The following is a 27065-nucleotide window of genomic DNA, read 5'->3' as shown; positions in this document are numbered from 1 at the left end:
CTCTGGCCAACTGAATAATTTGTTTTCCTCCCCCAATGATTCAGCGGTGCAACATTGACCCGCTGTTGCAGTTTTCTTGTAGTCCACAGCAAATGTTGAGGTTAAAATTGAGGACTCTTGAGCAATACAAATATGTTTTTAGAGAATCAATGTTTGGATTCACAACATTAAACACATAAATATTATCACTATTTGTGTCTTTATTATCATTATAATTATTATTGGTAGTAGTATTCATACTGTTGCATTTATAAATGTTTTGGTTTCCTATTGTTCAGTATTGTATTTAATAAGTATTGTATTTCTACATCTTCTCAATTACTTAGTAAGTTTCTATCCTAAGTATTTTAAATATGGGATTGGGTTGGAGTTGGGGTTGCTCTACCCAGGTAACAAGGGAACGTTATGTGAACGTTGTGGCATTGTTCTGGGAACGTTCGTTTATAACGTTCAAAGAACGTTTGGTTGTGGAATTCTTGCTTGGTTAGCAGAACGTTAGCCAAAAACGTTTGGCTAGAACGTTTAGGGAACTGTTTAGGAACATGCTATTTACATCTGTTTTTATGCTATATTGTCAGGAATAACACTCAAACAGAAATTTCAACAGAATTAATTCTTTATTTGTGATAGTGATTTCAACAGAAATAATTCTTTATTAGTGATATAATACAACAATGGGGACGGCGTGGCAAAGTTGGTAGAGTGGCCGTGCCAGCAATCGGAGGGTTGATGGTTACTGGGGTTCAATCCCCACCTTCTTCCATCCTAGGCACGTCCGTTGTGTCCTTGGGCAAGACACTTCACCCTTGCTCCTGATGGGTGCTGGTAGCGCCTTACATGGCAGCTCCCTCCATCAGTGTGTGAATGTGTGTGTGAATGGGTGAATGTGGAAATACTGTCAATTGCGCTTTGAGTACCTTGAAGGTAGAAAAGCGCTATACAAGTATATACTTGTATAGCGCTTTTCTACCTTCAAGGTACTCAAAGCGCTTTGACATATAACCCATTTATCATTTATCATTTATAAATGGAATGGAATGCAGTGGTCTTGGTCGTGCGCGTCAGTGTATCCTGCCCCTTCTTGGTTCTCTTCCTGGAAGTAAATCCATCCATCCATCTTCTTCCGCTTATCCGAGGTCGGGTCGTGGGGGCAGCAGCCCAAGCAGGGAAACCCAAATCCTGGAAGTAAATAATTATCATAAATACAACAAAGACAGCACTTGAATGTAGATTAATTGAATTGAATTAAAACATTGGCATAATTACTTTATCATTTACCTCTCATCTCACTCTGTTCTTTTGCTTGTTTCTTTTTCCTTTTTTGTCCTCCCTCTTAATTCCTCCTTTTCTCCTGCAAGTAGTTATAATTGCAAATTCAAAAGACATGCAGTGGAACTTCAATAAAATGGAATTCAAAATTGGGATATCTTCTCTTCTCCATACCTCAAATTTTGAACCTCCCTTTCGAAAAGTGGCCAGTTTTAGGACCTCTCCAAGCTCACAATCCACTTCAGCTGTGGTCGTCTGCTTGTAAACACCCCTGCATGCCTCTGCAATCACCAGTACAATTTAGAATTCCCTTTAGAATAAATACTGTAATAATAACAGCTAGATCGACCTTGCGAGCATACATGCAACATATGCTCAAAGATGCAAACCTATTTTAACACTTACTATTTATTATTCTGTAAAGGGGCAAGTCCTCAAACGCCACTTTTCCTGACTTTCCACGGAGGCCAAGCTGCTCCAGGACATTGTTTGTGGCAATTTTCCTCAGCATTGTCCTCACCGTGTCTGCCAAATTCTGCCCACCAAGAGCAGTAGGAGCTTTCACCTATACAAATAAATAAACAACAATATTGTACTTGATTAGAAATTGTTTTTTGATAACTGAGCAAGATATTTTTGCAGTGGGGAATTAAAACTAATTACCAGCTGCTTTCTGAGCAGAAGATCAGTGTCGAGCCGTTCACAGAAGGCCTTCAGCTGCTCAAGAGTCTCGAAAGGCTGATGAGACTCAATGAGATCTTGAACATCCACAGATTCTGGCCCCACAGATTGTGCTGCCAGCCCTCTCAGCCTGCGCACAATTTCTCCCTGGTTCTCAAGTATATTTTGAACTTTCATGTTCAACTGGAAAACTGCAAAGACAACAAAAGTCAAAGAGGTAATTTGTATTACTGCCCGTTGTAACAGCCTGTTTAACACCACCTATCAACAGTTAAATAGCCAACTAACGTTCCTGCTGCTTCTTGGAGCGGTCTGGTACTGACTCGTACTGGCTGGAGTGGTCTGGTACTGGCTTGAGCTGGATGCATTCCTGTCTGGACTGAGCCTGGAAGTGCTGCTTCTCGCTGGGCTGTGAGGTCAGCCTGGATGCCTTGGAGTGGTCTGGTATTGGCTGAAGTGGTCTGGTACTCGCTGGAGATTGGAAAGTTAAAGGTTGGGAGCTCTGGCAGTGGGGGTGCCTGGACGAAGATCTGTGTTTTCTCTTTTCTGCACTTCTTTTTTGGCCGAATTTCCTCTTCATCTAAACCAACGAAGACAAAAAAAATGTATGCACCACTAAGTAGTATTTGAGTATTGTAAGTAAAAAGTCTTTGAAAAGTGACTATACCGTCAGCATCAAACACATCTTCCTCATCATTTCTATAACGTTCAGGGGTGATGTGGCTCCGTTTGGTTAGCACTTCTTCTGGGCTCGAAAACATTTCAGCTTGTTTTTCGTATTGAAGGGCCTTGTCAAAGTCTTTTGCAAAATTTCAAAGTATGCCGATGACTCAAGATGAATTTAACTTATGTATATACATGATATGACTTAGACAATATTCCCTTACCAGTCAATGTTTTCCTGAAAACCCGAATTGGCAGCCTCTCCCGGAATTGTTTGTCAGGAATCTCAGCTTTCCGGATTCTGGAGTGGGTAGGATTTGGCCTTGGCCAACAGCAGAAGGTATTCTGAAGATAAAATAATCATGATGAATGACATAATAATAATAAGCTACAATATTATGCCTATGCACAGTACTTTTCAGAAAAAGTTATAACCTTTCCATCATCTTCTGTCCATTTGGTTGGGACAACAGCGACTGAATGTTCACCAAGGAACTCAACGACCACAAAAGAAGGAGCCATCTGGAAAACAATCAGATAATATTACCATTTCAATACTGCATCAAAGGGTTATTTATGAATCCTGATACAGTTAGTCAGTTATTCTTAGTCTGCACACACTCTTCTGGTTAGACATGCTCCAAGCAGACCTTCTATACTGACTACTGGTTATTGATCTGGTCAAAATTCATGCAGTATCCCCATGAATATGCTATGGCAAATTATTGTTTAACTAAACTACAAATAAATCCACCCTTCTTCAGAAGTCATTCGTTGGTCTCTGGTCAGTTTGGAAACTTTATAACAGCCAACCTGCACGAGAAATGTATGCTAGTTAGCGCCGGCGCATGGCGCGCATTTATACACAACGCTAAAACCGTAAAATGGTCTGAAATTAATCATGTAGGTTGGAAATTGTTATACAAAAACGTGCTTCGTATTTCACTCTTTCTATACATACTTGTGATAAATGGATGGCGCACCAAATTGCTTTAAAATCGGGATTCTGGAAGTAGTTAGCCTTCGTCCTTCTTTGTCTCACGGAGCAGCTTCAATTGTGCATGCGTGCAGTCTTCTTTTCCTTCTTCTGATTTTTATGGCGGTTGGCAAGCAACCTTGTGTGTGCATTACCGCCACCTACTGTGCGTGCAGCCTTGACTCAGTCGGCGTCAGATTGTTCACAAAACACAACACTTTCGCAGAAAGTTAGGGAAACGTTACAACATACTGTATAAAAAGTAAATTTGCGAAAAAAACACTTATAAAAGCCTAACAGTTGCTGTTTCCATTGCAGGCAAATTATATTTGGTATATAGATGAGAACGTTCTAAGAACGTTCTTAGAACATATAAAAAAAACCAACATATTTTATAATATGTTCTAAGACCGTTCTTAGAACGTTCTTAGAACATATCAAAAACGTTATTTTTTTGATGTTCTAAGAACGTTCTCATCTTGCATAACCAAAAGAGAACCATAAGGGAACGTTACGTTAACGTTAGGTGTTACCTGGGTAGTTTATTGTTTTAGATTGAGGAACAGTCAGTGATTTTTGTTTGCAACATTAAAAAAATGAATTTAAAAAAATAGGCCAACATTGCATATAAGTCGTAGGTCAGCAGCCAAAAGTAGCTTTTTGAAATCTAATTAAATTGCCAGGTGCCCAAAGATTGCCACCTATAATAGAAATCACCATTGTCTCGTTAGCCATCTTTTGACACACTAAGTCTAATTCAGTCTTTATCCTCTGGATTGAAAAACAACTCCAATTTGGTTTAATTTTTGGACGTTTAAATAAATCTTAACCTTGCATTCAAATCACTAAGATTATTTTTAAATGCAAAAAATGTTTTCTTTAACTATTTTTCTTGGAAAATAATTTCCTTGTTTGTTTTTATTTATTACAGAATTAGCTCGGTTAAAGGCCTACTGAAATGATTTTTTTTTATTTAAACGGGGATAGCAGATCTATTCTATGTGTCATACTTGATCATTTCGCGATATTGCCATATTTTTGCTGAAAGGATTTAGTATAGAACAACGACGATAAAGATCGCAACTTTTGGTATCTGATAAAAAAAGGCTTGCCCCTACCGGAAGTAGCGTGACGTAGTCAATTGAACATATACGCAAAGTTCCCTATTGTTTACAATGATGGCCGCATGAAGTGAGAGAGATTCGGACCGAGAAAGCGACAATTTCCCCATTAATTTGAGCGAGGATGAAAGATTTGTGGATGAGTAAAGTGCAAGTGAAGGACTAGTGGGGAGTTGAAGCTATTCAGATAGGGAAGATGCTGTGAGAGCCGGGGGTGACCTGATATTCAGCTGGGAATGACTACAACAGTAAATAAACACAAGACATATATATACTCTATTAGCCACAACACAACCAGGCTTATATTTAATATGCCACAAATTAATCCTGCATAAAAACACCTACGTCTTTGTTATGCTAACTCATAGCTCCTATGCTAGCTCCTAGCTCCATAGAACACGCCAATACAATACAAACACCTGATCAACATACCCAATCATTCAGCCCAAAAGACCGTTCACCTAACCCAAGGTTCATAAAGCTTTTATATTTTTAAAAAGTTACGTACATACGCAAAAAAAAAGTTGCGCACATACGGTCAAGCGATCAAATGTTTAGAAGCCAAAGCTGCATACTCACGGTAGCACGTCTGCGTCTTTGTCATCCAAATCAAAGTAATCCTGGTAAGAGTCTGTGTTGTCCCAGTTCTCTACAGGCGTCTGTGTATCGAAGTCAAAAGTCCTCCTGGTTAGAGTCTCTGTTATCCGAGTTCTTCCATCTTGACTGCATCTTTCGGGAATGTAAACAAAGACGCGCCGGCTGTGTACTGTTGTTGCTGACTTCGTTCGAAAAATACGTCCGTTTCGCACCGACAACTTTCTTCTTTGCTTGCTCAGCTTCTTTCTCCATAATGCAATGAACATAATTGCAACAGATTCACGAACACAGATGTCCAGAATACTGTGGAATTATGAAATGAAAACAGAGCTTTTTCGTATTGTATTCAATGGGGAAGGCATACCTCTGTTCCCCGGGCTACGTCACGCGCATACGTCATCCTCAGAGGCGTTTCGAACCGGAAGTTTAGCGGCAAATTTAAAATGTCACTTTATAAGTTAACCCGGCCGTATTGGCATGTGTTATAATGTTAAGATTTCATCATTGATATATAAACTATCAGACTGTGTGGTCGGTAGTAGTGGCTTTCAGTAGGCCTTTAATGTACATAATGTGTTTCAGTGCCATTTATTGTTGTTTGGCATCAAATGTAATTGTTTAATATTTAAAATGTTTTTTTTTTCTCCAAATGAAACACTTAAATGTGCTGTACGGTTGTTAACTTGTTTTCTTACATGTGTTTATATTTGCAAGTATTATGTATGCAGTCGTAATTCCAAGACGTTAGGTGGCCGTAATATACATTAAAAAATGACGGTGTGTTGCCATGACTTTTGCAATAAGGTTGAATGTGCCAGTCTTCTTTTTTATTGATTCCATAGTGTTCATACTCTATGTATTGTATCTTTTACACACCAGCTGTTAGATTGTAACGTGCATCTCAGTTGGAGTTTTTATTACCAAATGTTAAATCGCCATGTAAAATGGCTAATCTAATCGATAGGATATATACACTATATTGCCAAAATGTTTGGCCAACCATCCAAATGATCAGAATCAGCTGTCTTAATTACTTGGCCCAGCCACAAGTGTATAAAATCAAGCACTTAGGCATGGAGACTGTTTCTACAAACATTTGTGAAAGAATGGGCCGCTCTCAGGAGTTCAGTGATTTCCAGCGTGGAATTGTCATAAGATGCCACCTGTGCAACAAATCCAGTCGTGAAATGTCCTTACTCCTAAATATTCCAAAGTCAACTGTCGGCTTTATTATAAGAACATGGAAGAGTTTGAGTACAACAGCAACTCAGCCACCAAGTGGTAGGCCACGCAAACTGACAGAGAGGGGTCAGCGGATGCTGAAGCGCATAGTGCAAAGAGGTCGCCGACTTTCTGCACAGTCAGTTGCTACAGCGCTTAAAGGGACCTTCCAATTAGCCCACGTACAGTACGCAGAGAGTTTCATGGAATGGGTTTCCATAGCCGAGCAGCTGCATCTGCAAGTCCAAGTCCAATGCAAAGCGTCAGATGCAGTGGTGTAAAGCACGTCGCCACTGGACTCTAGAGCAGTGGAGACGTGTTCTCTGGAGTGATGCATCACGCTTTTCCATCTGAAAAGCTGATGGACAAGTCTGGGTTTGGAGGTTGCCAGGAGAACGATACATTTCGGACAGCATTGTGCCGAGTGTGAAAATTGGTGGGGGAGGAATTATGGTGCAGGTTTTTTTTTCAGGAGTTGGGCTTGGCCCTTGAGTTCCAGTGAAAGGAACTTAGAATGCTCCAGGATACCAAAACATTTTGGACAATTCCATGCTCCCAACCTTGTGGGAACAGTTTGGAGTGGGCCCCTTCCTCTTCCAACATGACTGTGCACAAGTGCACCAAGCAAGGTCCATGATTGTAAATAATGTAAATAATTCATTGTGATTATCTTGTGTGATGACTGTATTATGATGATAGTATATATCTGTATCATGAATCAATTTAAGTGGACCCCGACTTAAACAAGTTGAAAAACTTATTTGGGTGTTACCATTTAGTGGTCAATTGTACGGATTATGTTCTTCACTGTGCAACCTACTAATAAAAGTCTCAATCAATCAATCAATCAATGGATGACAGAGTCCGGTATGGATGACTTTGACTGGCCTGCACAGAGTCCTGACCTGCCCGAGCGCGTCCCATGCTGCTGCTCACTGCTCCCCTCACCTCCCAGGGGGTGAACAACGGGATGGTTCAAATGCAGAGGACAAATTTCACCACACCTATTGTGTGTGTGTGACAATCATTGGTACTTTAACTCTATTACTTACACATACAACATCTCCACGGCAGTATTAAAAAGCAACAAACGTGTCTGCATCATTCAACTTGAACTTAACTTCATGAATTATCGTGGCCAAATAAAAGTTACCACTCCACTCCACTGAACCGATAGAACACCTTTGAGATTAATTAGAACGTAGACTGAGAGCCAGGCCTTCTCGACCAACATCAGTGTGTGACCTCACCAATGCGCTTTTGGAAGAAATGTCTATAAACACACTCCGCAACCTTGTGGACAGCCTTCCCAGAAGAGTTGAAGCTGTAAATATCGTATTGAACCCTATGGGTTAGGAATGGGATGGCACTTCAAGTTCATATGTGAGTCAAGGCAGGTGGCCAATTACTTTTGTCAATAAAGTGTATATATTGTTTAGCAGTGTTGGGTTGGTTACTGAAAACCAGTAACTAGTTACAATTACTAGTTACTTTATTTCAAAAGTAACTCAGTTACTAACTCAGTTACTTACACCAAAAAGTAATGCGTTACTGTGAAAAGTAACTAGTTACTTCTTTTTTTTTCCCCTTTTTTTTTTAAGGCTCCCATTAATGCCCTTTTAGCCTTCATTTCAGTACTGTTATTGCACTGGAGAATAATACAATGTGTTGATCAACTTGACATGCATTTACATCACTGAACTCTGCTAAGCAATGTGGTCTACATACAACATACAAACAATGTGGTCTACATACAACACACAATGTGGTCTACATACAACACACAAACAATGTGGTCTACATTCAACACACAAACAATGTGCTCTACATTCAACACACAAACAATGTGCTCTACATACAACACACAAACAATGTGCTCTACATACAACACACAAACAATGTGCTCTACATACAACACACAAAGACAAAGATATGTTTCAAAGAGCCAATTTATTTCAGGCCAGAACAAATTGACAAAACTATTTTAAATAGCTGCAACATAATGGCACTTTAACTTTAAGTAGATAGGATCTTTGATCCAAGACACAACTTACATTTAACTAAAATGTTATTTTCTTTGTGCTCGACAAAAGAAAAGTAGTGAGAATGTTAAGACACTCGACTTCTGGCTTCACCATGATGTCATGTTAGTTGTTATGAGAGTAGCGTATGTGTGTGTGTGTGTGGCCCTTTAAAATATGACAGCATGTGGGTGAGTGACGTCAGTGAGTGAGTGAGCGAGAGAAGTGAGGGAGCGGCGACAGTGAGTGCGTGCAGGTTCTCTAGCTTGGTGGATGGCTGCGTCCAATAAAGTCACAAAGTTGCAACAAACCGCCGGGCTCGTCATTCACCCTCAGCAGTAAAGACCCTCTTCCGGGTAAAGTGAAGGTTGTTAGTACATATACGTCTCCCCTGCGCCCCTCGACTACGGTATGAGAGCCCCCCCGACCCCACCCACACAAAGCGCCTCTTCTTTTCCACCGGAGCGCTGCAATAAAACACACTCAGATCTTCAGTTTCTAGCCGATACCACATAAAAAATAACGTAAAATAACGCAGTAACGCATCATGTAGTAACGGTAACTGAGTTACTGAATATAAAAAATAACGCGTTAGATTACTAGTTACCGCCGAAACTAACGGCGTTACAGTAACGCGTTAGTCCCAACACTGTTGTTTAGTTTATTATTATTCTTCGGTCAATCGTCAACAAAATAGACAAACAGTTGTACATTCATAGATTGAAAATGAAAATGTTGCAGACCGAAAGGGTTTAGGCTGAAGTTGAACACTTATTGCGCTTAACCCTATAAACAATGTCAAATACAAGATGAACTTCCGAAAATTATTAAATGTCCTTTGTACAACATATTATAAATACACATTATACACAACATAAACACTGTTCAATTATATACACAGTAAAGGCATGTGAAATATCCTTGTACACATGTTAGATAAACCTTTGTACCAATTATATACTATATACAAACAATTATACTGCCATTATTATTTATATCCCACATTTAGTATTTTAATTAACATTGATCATAGTATTAACTACTGTGTTGATTCAAGAGTGATATATTTTTCCAAGACATTGATCTTAAAGTGTTTTTTAAATGTGTGAATGGAACTGGAACATTTTAAGGAATCATCCAAGCTGTTCCACAGTTCAACCCCCCTGACAGAAACACATCTACTTTTTAAGCTCGTTCTTATGTTAGCTTTCTGGAAGACAGCTGAACCTCTGAGGTCATAGGGATTCTCTCTGGGTTTAAACCTCTCTTGTAGACACCCAGGCAGCATGTGGTTATGAGCTTTGTACGTCACAATATCAGTGTTGAGGTCAACAAGATTGTGCAGTTTTAATGTTTTTAATTTAATAAACAGAGCATTGGTATGGTCATGATAATCTGCATAATTTACAATTCTAATCGCTTTCTTTTGAAGTAAGAATATAGAGTTGATGTTTGTTTTGTAATTGTTACCCCAGATTTCAACAAAATGATTAAGATAAGGGAGTATGAAATAAATATATAATATAATTTATTATTGCATATGCAAAGTAAATTAGCATTGAGCTTTTGCATTTTATTGTACTTTTGAGCGTCTTTATCTTGCCTTGTTGGCAAGGAAAAATGCAACATTACTTCCAGGCAGTCAGACCTGGGTATTGTGCGGCCCGCGGGCCGCATCCGGCCCTTTGTACGTCCCTGTCCGGCCCGCGTTAGGCCAAATATAAATTACAAAATAAATTTAAAAAAGCATCTATTTCGAGTGTGCTATACAACGGTGCTGCTTTTGTTTTGAAAAGCGTTATTTGTATTACTTCCGTGTGGACGTATGCTCGTGCGTGCAGCGGCAATCTCAAATTACAAAATAAATTAAAAAAAACATCTTTGTCGTGCGTGCAATACAACTGTGCTGCTTTTATTTTGAAAAGTGTTATATGTGCGTATGTCCTGTGAGGGAAGGCGCACAGCGACAAGTGATGCCCGGTTATCCCCGAGACGCTAAAAAGAGAAAAGTTGATGACGAATGGCGTGTTTTCAACAAGACATGGACTGCCAAGTAAAGGTAAAGCCGTGTGCTTATTTGTGGTACACACGTTGCTGTGTTTAAAGAATATAGTGTAACGACCTGCTGAAGTAGATGTCTTCTTGAGTTGCGTAAATGAGGAGTGAGGAGAGTGGAAGGAACGAGATATGTTGAGCTGTGTTAGTATAGCTTGCTCAATAAAAGTTTAAAAAGAGCGCCAGACTTGATGTGCACTTCTTCTGGACGCTACAATTGGTGGCAGAAGTAAAACTTTGCGCATACTGCACTGTTTGTGTGCTACGTCATCGGGAGGTACGTGCCACGTGAGGAGCTCGCCGCAAAGAGAGAGAGAGAGAGAGAGAGACAGAGAGAGACAGAGAGAGAGCGTTTACAGGTGCAGCCACGCTGCTTGCCACGGGGGGAATTCCGCTCTCAATGAAGACTCCCAGGTTTGATGGCAAGGCGAACTGGGAGGCATGTCATCCCACTTCTGACATCAATTGTCGCGTCCAGAAGAAGTGCACACCAAGTCTGATGCTCTTTTTAAACTTTTATTGAGCATGCTATACTAACACAGCTCAACTTATCTCGTTCTTTCCAAAAGGAAAACCAATCCTCACTCCTCATTTCCGCAACAGCAACGCTTCCTCCTTCTTCGCCAATCACCTTACAGGCGTGCTACGTTCACAACAAAGAGGATGCAGGATAAAGTGACAGAAATTGACATTTTTGTTTTGTAATATACATCAGGAAGTGTTGTGTAAGAAAGTGTTAAAAATAAAACCATCAAAAGCCATCTGCTTTTGTATAAAGATAAGTTAGGTTAAATGAAAATATTATTATTATTATTATCTATCTTACGGTATATCAAAAATAATTTGAGCAAAATTTAATTGAAATATTGTCGGTGTGGCCCTCCAGCAGTGCTCGGGTTGCTCATGCGGCCCCCGGTAAAAATTAATTGCCCACCCCTGTGCTAAGAGCTTGAGTCGGTGCACATTTTGCAACTGTCTGTGAAGTCACATGCTACAAAAGTATTTGATTTTAAGTGAACCATTACCCTGTAGCACCGACACTTCCGTCAGTACTGATAAAAGTAGCCATCCCTTGGTACCTATATATTTGGTACTGCTTGGGCGTATACTTTGTCCTGTTATAGAGATTTATACTTGAACTAGATGAAGCAATTCCTGAAGGAATTGCGTGTGAATGCTTCAATGCTGAAGTTGAACTGAAATGCTGACAGAATGTAGTATGAATGTAAAAATAGTGTGAATGTTGGAATGGTTTGAATGTTAAAAAGTATAAAAATTCCAGGAAAACCAGAAGTTGATTTGGAACATCGGAAAGTGTTAGTTTGAATGTCCATATGTGATAATGGAATGGTTTGAATAGGAATAAAAAATGTGGGGATTGTGCAACTTCGAAAAATGTCCCATTCATTTCACTGAGAATTTCACGGAAATTTTGGAATTTCGGGACAAGTGGGAATTTTTTTGAAAATGTTAAAAAATGTGAATGTTCTGAATGGTTGGTGTCGGAATTTTTCAAATTGGTCGAGAAATGTTGAAGTAGTAACATTTTTAATTGAGAAATGGTTTTACGGAATTTCTGAAATTTCGGGAAAACCGGTATTTTTTACGGTTCAAAAAAACACTTTGTTTTTTGTCCTGATTAAGAGAAATTATTTGACAGTGGAACGGTTAAAGTGGGTTGAACAATGTGGAAGGAGTAGTCGACAGAAAAAAAGAGTGAAAATAGGGTTTGAAAAAATGGGAATTCTGGGAATTCCTGGAATTTGTTTTTAACTTGTACAATCAAAGTTTGAATGTCCAGGATGAGTGGAATATGTTGAACGTGGAATGGTTTGAATTGGTTGAAAAATGTGGAAATGTTGGAAGTTTGAAAAATGGCCAATTCATTTTGAATGGGAAAATGTCCCGGAAAACCTGGAATTCTGGGAAATCTGGGAATTTTGGGAATTTGTCAAGGGAAAGCCCGCAATTCCCAAATAGGCTGAACAGTTTGAAGTCAGAACGGTTTGAATCAGATGAAAAATGTGGAAGGTAGAGCGCGCCAAAATCTGGAGAAGTATAATAACTAGATGAAGCAATTCTTGAAGGAATTGCGTGTGAATGCTCCAATGCTGAAGTTGAACTGAAATCCTGGAATTTTTTTAGAATTGTTGAATTTTGAACAGGTTGAATATTTTGAGGTTGTAACAGTTTGAATCAGGTGAACATTGTGGGAGTTGTGTAACTTTGAAGAATGTCCCATTGATTTAAATGGGAATTTCCAAAAAATTTTGGAATTTCTGTAAAAGCGGGAATTTTTTGGAAAATGGTAAAACACTTGAATTGCCTTAATGATTTGAAATGGTTGGTGTTGGAATTTTTCAAATCAATAAATGTTGAAGTACTAACATATTGAATTGAGAAATGGTTTTCCGGAATTCCTGGAAATTCGGGAAAACCGGGAATTTTTCCAGTTCAAAAAAAAATTTGGTTTTTGTCCTAATAAAGAGGAATGTTTTGATGGTAGAACAGTTGAAGTGGGTTGACAAATGTGGGAGGAGTAGTCGGCAGAAAAAAGGGTGGACATAGGGCTTTGGAAAACCAGGAATTCTGGAAAATTCTGGATTTTTTTTTTTACTTGGAAAAAAGGGTTGTTTGAATTTCCAGAATGGTGGAATTTGTTAAAGGTGGAATTGTTTGCATCGTTTGAAAAATGTGGAAATGGTGGAAGTTTTATAAAAAAATAGCCAATTCATTTTGAATGGGAAAAATGTCCTGGAAAACCTGGAAGTCTGGGAATTTTTGTAATTTGTCAAGGGGGAAGCCCGCGATTCCCAAATAGGCTGAACAGTTTGAAGTTGGAACGGTTTGAATCGGGTGAACAATGTGGAAGGTAGAGCGCCCCAAAATTTGGAGCATTCACACAATAAAAAAAACAAAAAACCTTTGTGTGAATGCTTTGGAGCATTCACACAATAAATAGATGGATTTTGGTGTAAAAACATTAACATTCACACGTAAAAAATAAAAAAAAGAAACAAATCAATAATACTGCTGCCATTTCCATTTTGCATCACTTTTCTTCCAACAGGAAAAATAAGATATGTTCCTCTTACCCGAATTCTCATCATTCTCAACCTCTTAGGGCAAATAAGCAATTACACATCATGTGCAAACACACTTCATGGTGAGTTATGGCAGACGTCACAGTAGATAAATGTCCGACGCCAAAGGAGGAACGTGACGTCCAATCCTGCTTGTGTGCTTATGTGTTCTAGCTGTTTCCGTGTTAGTCGCCTCCTGTTGATTTCTGTCACAGTTTGTGCTTTTATACAACATCGGGGTGAAGAGACGGTGCCAGAAGAACGTTACAAACTATGACCTTTGAAGAAAAAAATACATTGTTGTCTTTATTTGTTTTCCAAGTGTCACATTCCAGAATGGATGTCACATTGTTCACATCGCTGACACGGCACTATCAAACCTACGACACCCTGCAACAAAACGAATGGAGGTTTGTCATTACGGGCCGTATCTCTTCGTGAAAACGTTGCCTGCGTGACACGTCCCGGGCGCTGTGGTGGCAGCGCGGTGATCCGTTCATCATTCCGCGTCGGAAAGTGAATTGTATCAAAGTGGCCACCGAGGGAAGGAGAGTTGAGTGATGGAAGCGACAAGTGCTTATTGATCGCAAACTGTCGACCGCACAGAAATTACAAAGCAACATCGGCAGGTAATGTGATTGTTCTAATTACTTAACCCCCAATGCACTGTGGGGCCTGAAAGGCAACTTGCTGGCAATATGAGCTTGCAATTTACTTAACCCCCAATGCACTGTGGGGCCTGAAAGGCAACTTGCTGGCAATATGAGCTTGCAATTTACTGACAATACAACGGTCTCTATTACCAGTGATAAAAAAAAGATTGGATTTCAATACTCTACGTTTCCATACACAAATAGATTAATCTGATTTCTTAGATATTTCGGCTTTTTCCCGGTTCACATTCAACTGTTGGCCATCACTGTGTGCCCTTCTTCTGGTACGGGGCGATTGTGGTCATTTCAGTTCGTTCAGAGAATGCTGAAAGCTTGTAAGATAGAGCTAACCATACATATAACTATGTTGCACTATTGTTGTCTCGATACCTTTTGGTTTCGGTATCGGTACCAACATGTATTTCGATACTTTTCCGTACTTTTCCAAATAAAGGGGACCACAAAAAATGTCATTATTGGCTTTATTTTAACAAAAAGTCTTAGGGTACATTAAACATATGTTTATTATCGCACGTTTGTCCTTAAATAAAATAGTGAACATGTAACACGGGTGGGAAATAAGCCATATTTCCTCTCATGGCATCCCCTCATATTACCTGCGCCGTTTCCACGTTTAATCTCGCGAGTTTAACACACGCACTCTATATTATCCAGCGTTCCAAGATGGCTGCCAGGTGGGGTGGCTAAGCCTGGGGACATCTGAAGCCGGTATGTTTTAAAGTTGTCGTTTGCCTGCATATCGTAAAAACAACCGTCCGACATTTTACAACTAATTGTAAACTTATAGGTGCCAACCATCTGGGTTGAGTTGCGACGAGAGAGTGTGTCGATGTTAAGATATTAAGCCGAGTTGGCCAGGTCCCTAAGTCTTGGATGACGAGCCGTAGATAGGCCTTGAGCCCGAGCCCAAGGATCTCCACCTCTCAACCCCTGAACTCCACCTGCTCTGGTCGGGCCGGTAGGCGGCTTATAGCCGAACCCCTTGCCTCGCACCTCATTACTCTGCGGCCCGTTGCACTACCTCATACGTACCCTGCCCATAAACTGAACTCTCAATACAAACTGCCATATCCACAACCCCAACTAGTGTGGCCGTATGAACTGTGAATGCGCATATGGAAAGCGATCAGTCTCATATGACTCCTATGAACTTTAAGAACTTTAGATACTACCTTGTATGGATTACCTGAACTAGCCTGAACTTAACCTTAATCAATGAACTAAACCAACATTGTTTGTTGAGATTCCGTTCTGTTTTTTTATTTTGTTTTGAATGGCCATTCCTATCAATGTCTGTCCACTATTTGTTGCACTGTACATATTTAAATAACACCAGTATCATTTAAAGCATTTAATTGTGTCTGTCCTACTCTCTCCGAGTCGTAATCTAGACTTCTGATTAGCCCAATATTGAGAACTTCTACTATACTACCTGTTACAAACATACTGGACAACTTGTCTTTTAGTAGTAAGTAAACAAACAAAGGCTCCTAATTTAGCTGCTGACATATGCAGTAACATATTGTGTTATTTATCATTCTATTATTTTGTCAAAATTATTAAGGACGAGTGGTAGAAAATGAATTTTTAATCTACTTGTTCATTTACTGTTAATATCTGGTTATTTTCTGTTTCAACATGTTCTATCTACACTTCTGTTGAAATGTATTAATCACTTATTCTTCTGTTGTTTGAATAATTTACATTAGTTTTGGATGATACCACACGTTTGGGTATCAATCCGATACCAAGTAGTTACAGGATCATACATTGGTCATATTCAAAGTCCTCATGTGTCCAGGTACATATTTTTTGAGTTTATAAACATAAACATTGAAAAAAAATGAAATAAAATTGTGTGATGCTAAAAAATATTGATGTAATCTTAGACTAGATACACTCTTGTACTTGGTATCATCACAGTGGATGTTAGGTGTAGATCCACCAATGGCGTTTATTTATATTGTAGCATCCCGAAAGAGTTGGTGCTGCAGGGAATTCTGGGAATTTGTTCTGTAGTGTTTATTTTATGTTGCGGTGAAAATATTCTCCCACAATGTGTTTGTCATTCACTATATGGCACATGTTTATGACAGTGTTAGCATTGTTCATACTGCCACCCTTATTGTGACATGTATGGCTGTTGAGTAAGTATGAACAATGCTAACACTCAAAGTCAAGTTGGTTGTCTAAAACAGAGGTTCTCAAATGGGGATATGCGTACCCCTGGGGGTAGGGATGGACGATACCACCCTTTTAGGATTCGATACGATACCGATACTTTTTCTTGCATTTTCATCGATACCGATACCGATACCAATAATTTCTTATTGGCAATTTTTTGTCAGTCAAAAATATTATTACTATTGTTATTATTTAAGACAAATAACAAGACAAATATGCGACCAACACGCCGGATTGTAGTCAGCTGGAGGCGTGTCTTAATGAAATTAAACAATGGATGTCCGCTAACTTTTTGCAACTCAACGCTAAGAAAACGGAAATGCTGATTATCGGTCCTGCTCAACACCAACATCTATTTAATAATACCACCTTAACATTTGACAACCAAACAATTAAACAAGGCGACTCGGTAAAGAATCTGGGTATTATCTTCGACCCAACTCTCTCGTTTGAGTCACACATTAAGAGTGTTACTAAAACGGCCTTCTTTCATCTCCGTAATATCGCTAAAATTCGTTCCATTTTGTCCACAAGCGATGCTGAGATCATTATCCATGCGTTCGTTACATCTCGTCTCGATTACTGTAACGTTTTATTTTCAGGCCTCCCTATGTCTAGCATTAAAAGATTACAGATGGTACAAAATGCGGCTGCTAGACTTTTGACAAAAACAAGAAAGTTTGATCATATTACGCCTATACTGGCTCACTTGCACTGGCTTCCTGTGCACCTAAGATGCGACTTTAAGGTTTTACTACTTACGTATAAAATACTACACGGTCAAGCTCCTGCCTATCTTGACGATTGTATTGTACCATATGTCCCGGCAAGAAATCTGCGTTCAAAGAACTCCGGCTTATTAGTGATTCCCAGAGCCCAAAAAAAGTCTGCGGGCTATAGAGCGTTTTCTATTCGGGCTCCAATACTATGGAATGCCCTCCCGGTAAAAGTTAGAGATGCTACCTCAGTAGAAGCATTTAAGTCTCATCTTAAAACTCATTTGTATACTCTAGCCTTTAAATAGACCCCCTTTTTAGACCAGCTGATCTGCCGTTTCTTTTCTTTTCTTTTCTACTCTGCTCCGGGGTGGACCGCTAGCCTGTCCATCAGATGGGGACATCTCTACGCTGCTGACCCGTCTCCGCTCGGGATGGTTCCCGCTGGCCCCACCATGGACTGGACTTTCGCTGATGTGTTGGACTTTCACAATATTATGTCAGACCCACTCGACACCGAGGATGTCGTTGTGGCTTGTACAGCCCTTTGAGACACTTGTGATTTAGGGCTATATAAATAAACATTGATTGATTGATTGATTGAAATACAGACCATTTATACCACATTTATTATGGTCAATACATAATAAAAGTACAATTAAAATAAATAACATAAATATGAAAAATAAATTAAATATTATATATAATAACTATATATTATATATAATAATAAATATTAGGGCTTTCCAATTAACAGTCAAATCCGAATTGCAAGAAGCTGCAGTTATTTTTTAAAGTTTGTGAAATAATTAGCAATTAATGAAATATGTAATAGGCTAATGTTTTCGAAATGTAAGAAATCATGTTACAGATTAAAACCAAAATCACATTCAATCATATATTCAAGATTTTCTTGGAAAAAAATAAAACTGTAATGCAAAGATGAAGAATACGCAATTTTCAACTAACAGTAAATTCCCCTATGTGGAAATTATTAGAATTTAGGATAATCATTTAAACAAAAATATTCAGTAAATATTACTAAAAAAACCAAAAACAATGCCTGTTTTAAGTCAACAATTGGACAACACTGGATATGCCTGGCTGCATCGCTGTCGGCTGGCTGTGTGTGTGTTGCACGTTGACGACGCTCATTCGCTGTCTCCTGTCACGTGACTGGGCCAGCTCTATACTCTGCCAGGTACAGGGGTGTCCCAGCACATAGTAAGTTAAGTAAGTAATGAAAAACATCTGAAAGTGATGCTTGCACCCCCCACACGCCGTTTTTTGGTTTATATCGATACTTTTTTCAGAAAAGTGATGCCAAATGAGTAGCGTGTGAGTATCGATATATCGATACCACAGGATCGATACGCACATCCCTACCTGGGGGTACTTGAAGGTATGCCAAGGGGTACGTGAGATTTTTAAAAAAATGTCTGTCAAAAAGAACTGTGAAAAGAAATGCAACAATGCAATATTCAGTGTTTACAGCTTTTTTGTGGACATGTACCATTAATATTGATGTCAAAGATTTATTTTTTTGTGAAGAAAGGTTTAGAATTAAGTTCATGAATCCAGATGGATCTCTATTACAATCCCCAAAGAGGGCACTTTAAGTTGATGATTACTTCTATGTGTAGAAATCTTTATTTATAATTGAATCACTTGTTTATTTTTCAACATGTTTTTAGTTATTTTTATATCTTTTTTTCCAAATAGTTCAAGAAAGACCGCAACAAATGAGCAATATTTTGCACTGTTATACAATTTAATAAATCAGATACTGATGACATAGTGCTGTATTTTACTTCTTTATCTCTTTTTTTCCAACCAAAAATGCTTTGCTCTGATTAGGGGGTACTCGAATTAAAACCATTTTCACAGGGGGTACATCACTGAAAAAAGGTTGAGAACCATTGGTCTAAAAGGTTGATGATTGGTCATAGAGTAATCTTGTCTTGACTTGGTCAACTTCAGACTATGAAATTGAAAATGAAACGATTTTATGTGCGCCTTATAGTCCGAAATATACGGTAGTTTAAATATTGTGTTGACATTGTGGTGTTATATTACCTTTCGGTATTATTTCTGAATTTAACTGTGATTAACATTGACAGTAAATACACATGGATGATGCGGATGATCGGAATCGGCCACATAAAATCCTGATTGAAACACTACCAAAAACAAGTAATACATGATATGTAGGAGTGTCCCGATGCAACCTTTTAACTTCCAATAGGATAGGATTGAGCATTGGCCGGTAATACTATTCTGATGCAATATCAGCACGAATCATAGTACAAAGTTCTATTATTTTATAGTGTGGAATGTTAGAATAGGCTAGATCAAGTGAAAGAGAGAACAATGTTTTAGGTTGAAGTAGAGTGATATATATTTTTCTTTTTTTGGCAAAACCTAATGGCCACAATAATTCATTAGCTCATGTACACATTTGTTAATGGACACTTTCTAATACACTTCTGTCTTGTAGACTTTGTATGTGTAAGTACTGACTTGTTTATTTTGACTGTTTTAGACTACAATGTTGTTCAATTAAGGACATTTAATATGTCTAGCTTGTGTGCTATTGTGTGCTTAGCTCTTGTGTAGCTGCTATCCCCTGGTAGCCTATACTGTAGTGTACTTTTTGTAAATAACTTCACTAAAATACAAGAAAAAACAGACTTTGAGTGTTTATTGGTGGACATTTAGATGTTACCTGGCTGTCCAGCTTTGCACAAGTAAACATGCTGCAGGACTGCTTGTATCTGAGATTTTAGATACAAGCCGATATCATCCGATACTTGTTTTTTTTCTGATATTAGATCGATATCAATATTGGATTGTGACACTTCTGTCTTGTAGACTTTGTATGTGTAAATAAGTACTTGTTTATTTTGACAAATGTGCTGTTTTAGACTACAATATTGTAAAAATAAGGACATTTATTATGTCTAGCTTGTGTGCTATTGTGTGCTTAGGTGTTGTGTAGCTGCCATATCCTGGTAGCCTATACTGTAGTGTACTTTTTGTAAACGACCTGACTAAAATACAAGAAAAGACTGACTTTGAGTGTTTATTGGTGGACATTTAGATGTTAACTGGCTGTCCAGCTTTGCACAAGTAAACATGCTGCAGGACTGCTTGTATCTGAGATTTTAGATACAAGCCGATATCATCCGATACTTGTTTTTTTTCTGATATTAGATCGATATCAATATTGGATTGTGACACTTCTGTCTTGTAGACTTTGTATGTGTAAATAAGTACTTGTTTATTTTGACAAATGTGCTGTTTTAGACTACAATATTGTAAAAATAAGGACATTTATTATGTCTAGCTTGTGTGCTATTGTGTGCTTAGGTGTTGTGTAGCTGCCATATCCTGGTAGCCTATACTGTAGTGTACTTTTTGTAAACGACCTGACTAAAATACAAGAAAAGACTGACTTTGCGTGTTTATTGGTGGACATTTAGATGTTAACTGGCTGTCCAGCTTTGCAGAAGTAAACATGCTGCAGGACTGCTTGTATCGGAGATTTTAGATGCAAGCCGATATCTGATATATTTTTTTTGCTGATACTAGACCAATATCAATATTGGATTGTGACACTCGTAATCAAATGTATTATTGTGTGAATGCTCAGCAAACAAATACATAAATGTTCCATTTTGAAAAGAATAAACATTCCCTGAAAGCTAATAATGCAACGTATATACTCTGCAGAAGGCCGCAATAAAATTTGTGCAGATGGGTTTTTCTAAGCCAGTACATTACTTACTCACGTCGAGCCAAAAATAACAGATGAAGGCTCAACCCGAAAGTAAAAAAAATAAATAAAAAAAAAACTCAATCTGAAATATCTGGGCTTGTTTATTTCATGGCCGTTGTCTCTGCTGTTAAAACATGAGCTCCACCCTGTCCAAGTGCTAACAAATGGGACAGGGGAGAGGATGCAGCTGCCAAGCGATTGGCAAAGTGGGTGTGAGATGTGAAACAATGAGTCAGCTAAAAGCTTTGAGCGTCGTCAGCAGAGCCTTGGCGGTTTGATACAGAGATGTGAACCAGCCTGATGACTGCAGCAACAACCCTGTAACACCTTAATCCAACGCAAAAGTGCACTGAACCATCACAACCACTCTTTTAAACTTACTCTCTTGCTCAGTGAAAAGCTATGTTTTTTTGTTTAAAGGGAATCCATGATGAATTTCCTCTTTTCCGACTTATAAACATTAGATAATTGTGTTAAAAAATGCAAAAGCGTCAAATCATAAGGTTATTTTGCCATACGCTTGCGGGTAGTTTTTTAGATGCCTCTTCGTGGGGTTTTACCGTCTTAATTGGACATTAAATTAAGCTCCCAGCCAGAGTGGGATAAGCCCCCCAAGCCCCCCGCCCCACCTTGTGCTTCAGGCTATGAGGGGGGAAAAAATGGAAAAATAAAATAATATTTTCGTCTAATCTTGGCATGTTCATAATAACACTGACATGCAACATGCTGATTATTTTATGTACTCTCTTAATCGATCGGAGAGTGTGCTAGTGCACCTATTGTTGTGACTAGGGTTGTCCCGATACCAATATTTCAGTACCGGTACCGGTACCAAAATGTATTTTCGATACTTTTCTAAATAAAGGTGAGCACAAAACATTAGCTTTATTTTAACAACAAATCTTAGGGTACATTAAACATATGTTTCTTATTCCAATGGTGTCCTTAAATGAAATAGTGAACATACAAGACAACTTTTGTTTTAGTAGTAAGTAAACAAACAAAGGCTCCTAATTAGTCTGCTGACATATGCAGTAACATATTGTGTCATTTATCATTCTATTTTGCCAACATTATGAGGGACAAACTGTAAAAAATAATTATTTATCTACTTGTTCATTTACTGTTTATCTGCTTACTCACTCTTTTAACATGTTCTATCTAAACTTCTGTTAAAATGTAATAACCACTTATTCTTCTGTTGTTTGATACTTTACATTAGTTTTGGATGATACCACAAATGTGGGTATTAATGCGATACCAAGTTGTTACAGGATCATACATTGGTCATATTCAAAGTCCTCATGTGTCCAGGGACGTATTTCCGGTGTTTATAAACATAATATACATTTTACTAAAAATGTAAAAATTATTTTGTGATGCTAACAAAATATCGATGTAATCATAGTAGTATCGACTAGATACGCTCCTGTACTTGGTATCATTACAGTGGATGTCAGGTGTAAATCCACCGATGGCATTCGTTTACGCTGGTGAGCTACGGTGTGTAGTGAAGCATATTTAGCTATTCTTCGTCCTGCAGGGATGATACTTGTAAGAAACATACTGTATTTGTCGCCATGGAGGCGAAGATTAGTGATTTAGAAGTAGCTAAAACACTGCCGACTGCGGCTGGACGTTAGCCCCTAGATAGCTAGACATGTCTTAAAGCACCTCTTCCTGAGGGCGTTTCAGTGTTCCAAGTTCACCTTTATCGTTAGTTTTTAAGCCAAAATGTTTCCGTTCTCCCTTTTCTGTGTACACACTGTGTCTGCTTGTAAGTACTCCGTGATTGTGCGCTGCCGAACATGCTCTTATGGTCGTAAAACCAGCAATGTCACGACATGACGACGACGAAATTGGGGGGGCGGGGGGGACCGGTACTTTTTAGAGGCGGTATAGTACTGAATATGATTCATTAGTATCGCGGTACTATACTAGTACCAGCATACCGTACAACCCTAGTTGCGATTTAAACTGGGTACGTTTTTAAAAGGCAAATGATGTTACTTTTGGACATTGTGGGGCATGTATTCATTTGTAGACTGAAAAAATGCCTGCACAATTGAAGATCTTGCAAACTTAAAAATATATATATAATAATAATAATAATGAATTACATTTGTAACACACTTTACATTTGTTGAAATCTCAAAGTGCTACAAAGTATTAAAAAAAGGTAAAAAATAAACATTTTAAGTGAGAATATATAATAGAAAATTAAAATAGAAATAAAAACAGGAAAAACACCATATAAACACTAGATAAAACATAGAAACATAGATAAAATATAAATAAAAACATGAAAGCACTGGATATAAAACAGGTTATACATGTAACTGTGGGGCAAAATGTATGCAACGTTTACACTAAAGCATATCCAATACATGTGATGTAGGATGAAGTTTAGATGTAGATTAAAATCATCATAGGTAATAAAAAAATATCCAATACCCTGTAGTAATAGATCATTTTGTGTGTAATGTTATCCATAAAGCGGCTGCCATATGCTCCTTTTGTCAAGATGATCAAATAAATGAGTGTAAGTCATAAAATTAGTCAATGTTGCATTCTGGCAGTTTGTTATTGCTGCTGTTTTTTTTTGGGGGGGGGGGTTTGTGCAGAATTTCACACGGAGCATACGGAGGCTGTTTTATGATGCCCGGTCTGGGCCCATCTCTTAGAACCGCAGTTGACGGGATACGTTTGAGTCATGCAAACCTTCGGAAACACCGCATACTCTCCCGTCTCCCGTTGTGGATTTGCAAGGCGCAGTGATTCACCCCCGCCAACCGCCAGCCTCGCTGTTTCTTGTTTTGAAATGCAAAAAGGAATTTGAAGACGGCACAGGTATTTTCTGGAGAGAAAAAAAACCCCAGGTTCAATCTTAGTTCATTTGGCCACATTGGATGCGGTATTATGGACACTTGCGTTGATGAAAACTCTTTTATGCTTGTGTTGATCTAACTTTCAAAGAGGCTTTGATAGATTTTTGCTCTCTCGGTAGCCTGAAAGTGCCTTGGTACCTGTGTCATTATAAAGCAGCGAGAAACATGATGCAAATCCCGCCTTTGAACTCAGATGCTGAAGTGATCAAATATTGAATATCAACAAAGATTGATACAACATTTATATGTATGAGGTTTTAACAAGACAGAAAGCCCAAGAGAACATGCACGGAACTGATAAGTCACCTCAGTTAGCATGCTTTCTATCTATCTATCTACGAGGCATACAAGAACAGCAGACTAAGGACCCTTTTTACTGAGTTTAAAGGGGATGGAGTAGTTAGAGGGGCACCTCAGCAATAGTAAATGCTAGGGATGAACCAATCGTTCAACCACTGTCAAGTATAGGCCAGAGGTGGGCAACCCAAAATGTTGACAGATCCATATTGGATCAAAAACACAAAAAAGTAATCTGTCTGGAGCCGCAAAAAAATTCAAAGACTTATATAAGTGTTACAATGATGGCAACACATGATGTAAGTGGCTATTTAGCAGTGACGTGCGGTGAGGTTCATGGCTGGCGAGGCACTGACTTCATCACAGTCAGATTTACAAACATATGAACCCTAAAGAGTATCTTATTCACCATTTGATTGGCAGCAAGTGTCCGGTCCCGGACGGCCGAGGACGCGCCATACACAGGATTTAGAGGCGCCTTTACACAAACATTTTCGTTATTCTCTTTCTCTTTGTCTTCAAAAAACCCCGCCAAAAGGAAACCCAACCCATCCCCCAGCAACCCTACCTGGCCTCCTCCTCCCTCTCCCTCCCCTCCCCCTTTCTCTCCCTCCCCCTTCACCTGGAGGACGATCAATATGCCTCTCTCTCCTCTCTCTCCTTGCTCTTCAACTGCAACAGCAATAATAACCAACAATTTTTCTGGTCAGTACCACAACACAGCGGACTCTGATGCTCTTTTTGGTTCCAGTGGACTACACATCATCCACCTTAATGTGAACAGCCTCTCTGGAGCCAAACTCGACCAAATCAGAGAAATGTTCCTCAACACGAAGGTAAAAACCTTGTGTTTCTCTGAAACCAAATTTGATCATAGTATTTCTGATTCAGAGATAGAAATACAAAACTTTTCGGTTATCAGAAAGGATAGGAATAAACACGGTGGGGGCGTTTGTATGTATATTCACCAGGATATTAAATACATAACTCGCACTGATCTTAACCACAATAACCTGGAATCTGTGTGGGCGGAAATCAAATTTAAAAATGCTAAGCCGGTACTAATAGGGACTGTTTATAGACCCCCTAATCAGAGTGATTTCTATGGGGCTTTGGAAGAATGCTTGGCGGGGACAGACAACATGGAGAAAATTATAACTGGGGATCTGAACACAGATATTCAACGCAAAGATGCGCCTGTCTTCAGATCCTTCAGCAAGTTTTGTAATCTCCACGGTCTTTCCCAGCTAATAGCGCTACCCACAAGGGTGTGTGATTCCACCCAATCAACCATAGATCTCATTCTCACTTCAGACCGGCCTAAAATAAAAAATAGTGGGGTCATGATCTGTGGTCTTAGCGACCACTATCGAACCTTCTGCACCCGTAAAATAGCTAAACCTAAAGCCAATGGCCACATAACAGCCCAATCCAGATCCCTCAAAAAATACTCCAATGACAATTTCAATTTAAAATTAGATGAGTGGGACTGGTCCCCTGTGCTCGCGAGCAACCTGGTCGATGTCGCTTGGGATCGCTTCAAAACGGCGTTCCTAAAGATACTAAATGACATGGCTCCCGTGAAAACAGTCAGGATCAAAGCCCGCTCGGAACCATGGATGAATCCGGACCTATTAGCTGCCATAAAAGACAGAGACAGGAAATACTCTGAATACCAAAAATGTAAAACAGAAGTAGATAAACAACCCAATAATATCAACCTCAAATTACTCCTTTCAACTCTCAAAAAGCAATGCAATAAATTAAGAAATAAGTCAACCAACCTGACTAAATCCTTTAAAAAAAATTACATTAACGACAAAATAGAGGAAAACACGAATAAGCCACGTGAGCTCTGGAAAATTCTCAACAACCAGCTTCCTGGTTGCAGCCAGAAACTTAAAACAAGACTCACCAACATCAGCATCAAGGAGGGTGACTCCCTCATTACAGACAAAATGGAGGTAGCTAGCAGACTTAACGCCTTTTTCACCAGCATAGCTGCAACTCTTGTCAACAAGCTGTCCCACCACTCTGGTCGCTTTGGTGTAGAACACATTAAAGCCTTCTACAGAAAGCTAGGAGTATCCAACAATGATTTCAAATTAGAAATGGTCACAGCTGATGAGGTGTTTAAAAAATTGAGCGCGCTCCACCCTAACAAGGCCACCGGTCTTGATAATATTCCCTCCAGATTCCTCAGGGACTCTGCCTCCATCATTGCCCCGATCATCACGCACATAATAAACCTATCAATTACACAAGGCCAAGTACCAAAAGATTTTAAGATAGCAAGAGTAACTCCCCTCTTTAAAAAAGGAAGCAAATTGGAACCTGGCAACTACCGACCTGTTTCTATTCTCAGCTCCATTTCGAAAGTAATGGAGAAAATAGTTTATGAACAGGTCGATAGTTACCTTGCCACTAATAAACTCATGTACAAATTCCAATCCGGCTTCAGAACTAACCACTCCACTGACACATGCCTTCTCTATCTGACCGACCACATCAAACATGAGGTGGACGCGGGCAAATACTGCGGCATGGTCATGCTGGACCTTCAGAAGGCCTTTGACACCGTTAACCACGCTATACTGTTGGATAAGCTCAGAGCAATCGGATTTAACAAAACCTCTTGGAGCTGGATGCAGTCTTACTTGGAGGGGAGGGAGCAGGTGGTAGAGGTGAACGGCACCGTGTCCCCCCCCCTCTCGGTGAACTGTGGAGTCCCCCAAGGCAGTATATTGGGACCTTTACTGTTCCTAATATACATAAACGACATGTCATCGGCATGTGACTGTGAATTGTTTTTGTTTGCGGATGACTCTGCCCTGCTGGTAT

General features: G+C 39.1%; 1 protein-coding gene across 3 annotated transcripts; it reads right to left on the bottom strand.

Moving 5' to 3' along the window:
* Nucleotides 1-687: 687 nt before the first annotated feature.
* Nucleotides 688-24200, bottom strand: LOC133642526 (uncharacterized). 3 transcript variants are annotated; one of them, XM_062036802.1, is made up of 10 exons: nucleotides 23761-24200; nucleotides 3049-3135; nucleotides 2838-2958; nucleotides 2618-2749; nucleotides 2239-2530; nucleotides 1933-2141; nucleotides 1675-1834; nucleotides 1444-1550; nucleotides 1279-1351; nucleotides 688-1179 (listed from the first exon to the last, which is right to left on the bottom strand). In XM_062036802.1, the coding sequence occupies exons 4-9, from the start codon at nucleotides 2645-2647 to the stop codon at nucleotides 1334-1336; spliced, it is 816 nt and encodes a 271-aa protein (XP_061892786.1). In that variant the 5' UTR covers nucleotides 2648-2749; nucleotides 2838-2958; nucleotides 3049-3135; nucleotides 23761-24200; the 3' UTR covers nucleotides 688-1179; nucleotides 1279-1333. The 3 variants fall into 3 exon arrangements, with proteins under 3 accessions (XP_061892786.1, XP_061892931.1, XP_061892854.1); XM_062036947.1 differs by lacking the exon at nucleotides 2618-2749; XM_062036870.1 differs by lacking the exon at nucleotides 23761-24200 and having other exon boundaries at nucleotides 3049-3866.
* Nucleotides 24201-27065: the final 2865 nt, after the last annotated feature.

Source organism: Entelurus aequoreus, linkage group LG01 (genome assembly GCF_033978785.1).
Source record: "Entelurus aequoreus isolate RoL-2023_Sb linkage group LG01, RoL_Eaeq_v1.1, whole genome shotgun sequence".
Classification (NCBI taxonomy): Eukaryota; Metazoa; Chordata; class Actinopteri; order Syngnathiformes; family Syngnathidae; genus Entelurus; species Entelurus aequoreus.
This window is presented reverse-complemented; position numbering and strand designations above follow the sequence as displayed.

Excerpts from the sequence above, each read along its gene's own strand:
- LOC133642526 (XM_062036802.1), bottom strand. The coding sequence starts at position 2,647 with ATGATGAGGAAGATGTGTTTGATGCTGACG. Across the intron at positions 2,531-2,617 it reads AGATGTGTTTGATGCTGACG|ATGAAGAGGAAATTCGGCCA; the intron begins GTATAGTCACTT and ends TCGTTGGTTTAG. Across the intron at positions 2,142-2,238 it reads CTCCAAGAAGCAGCAGGAAC|TTTTCCAGTTGAACATGAAA; the intron begins GTTAGTTGGCTA and ends TTGTCTTTGCAG.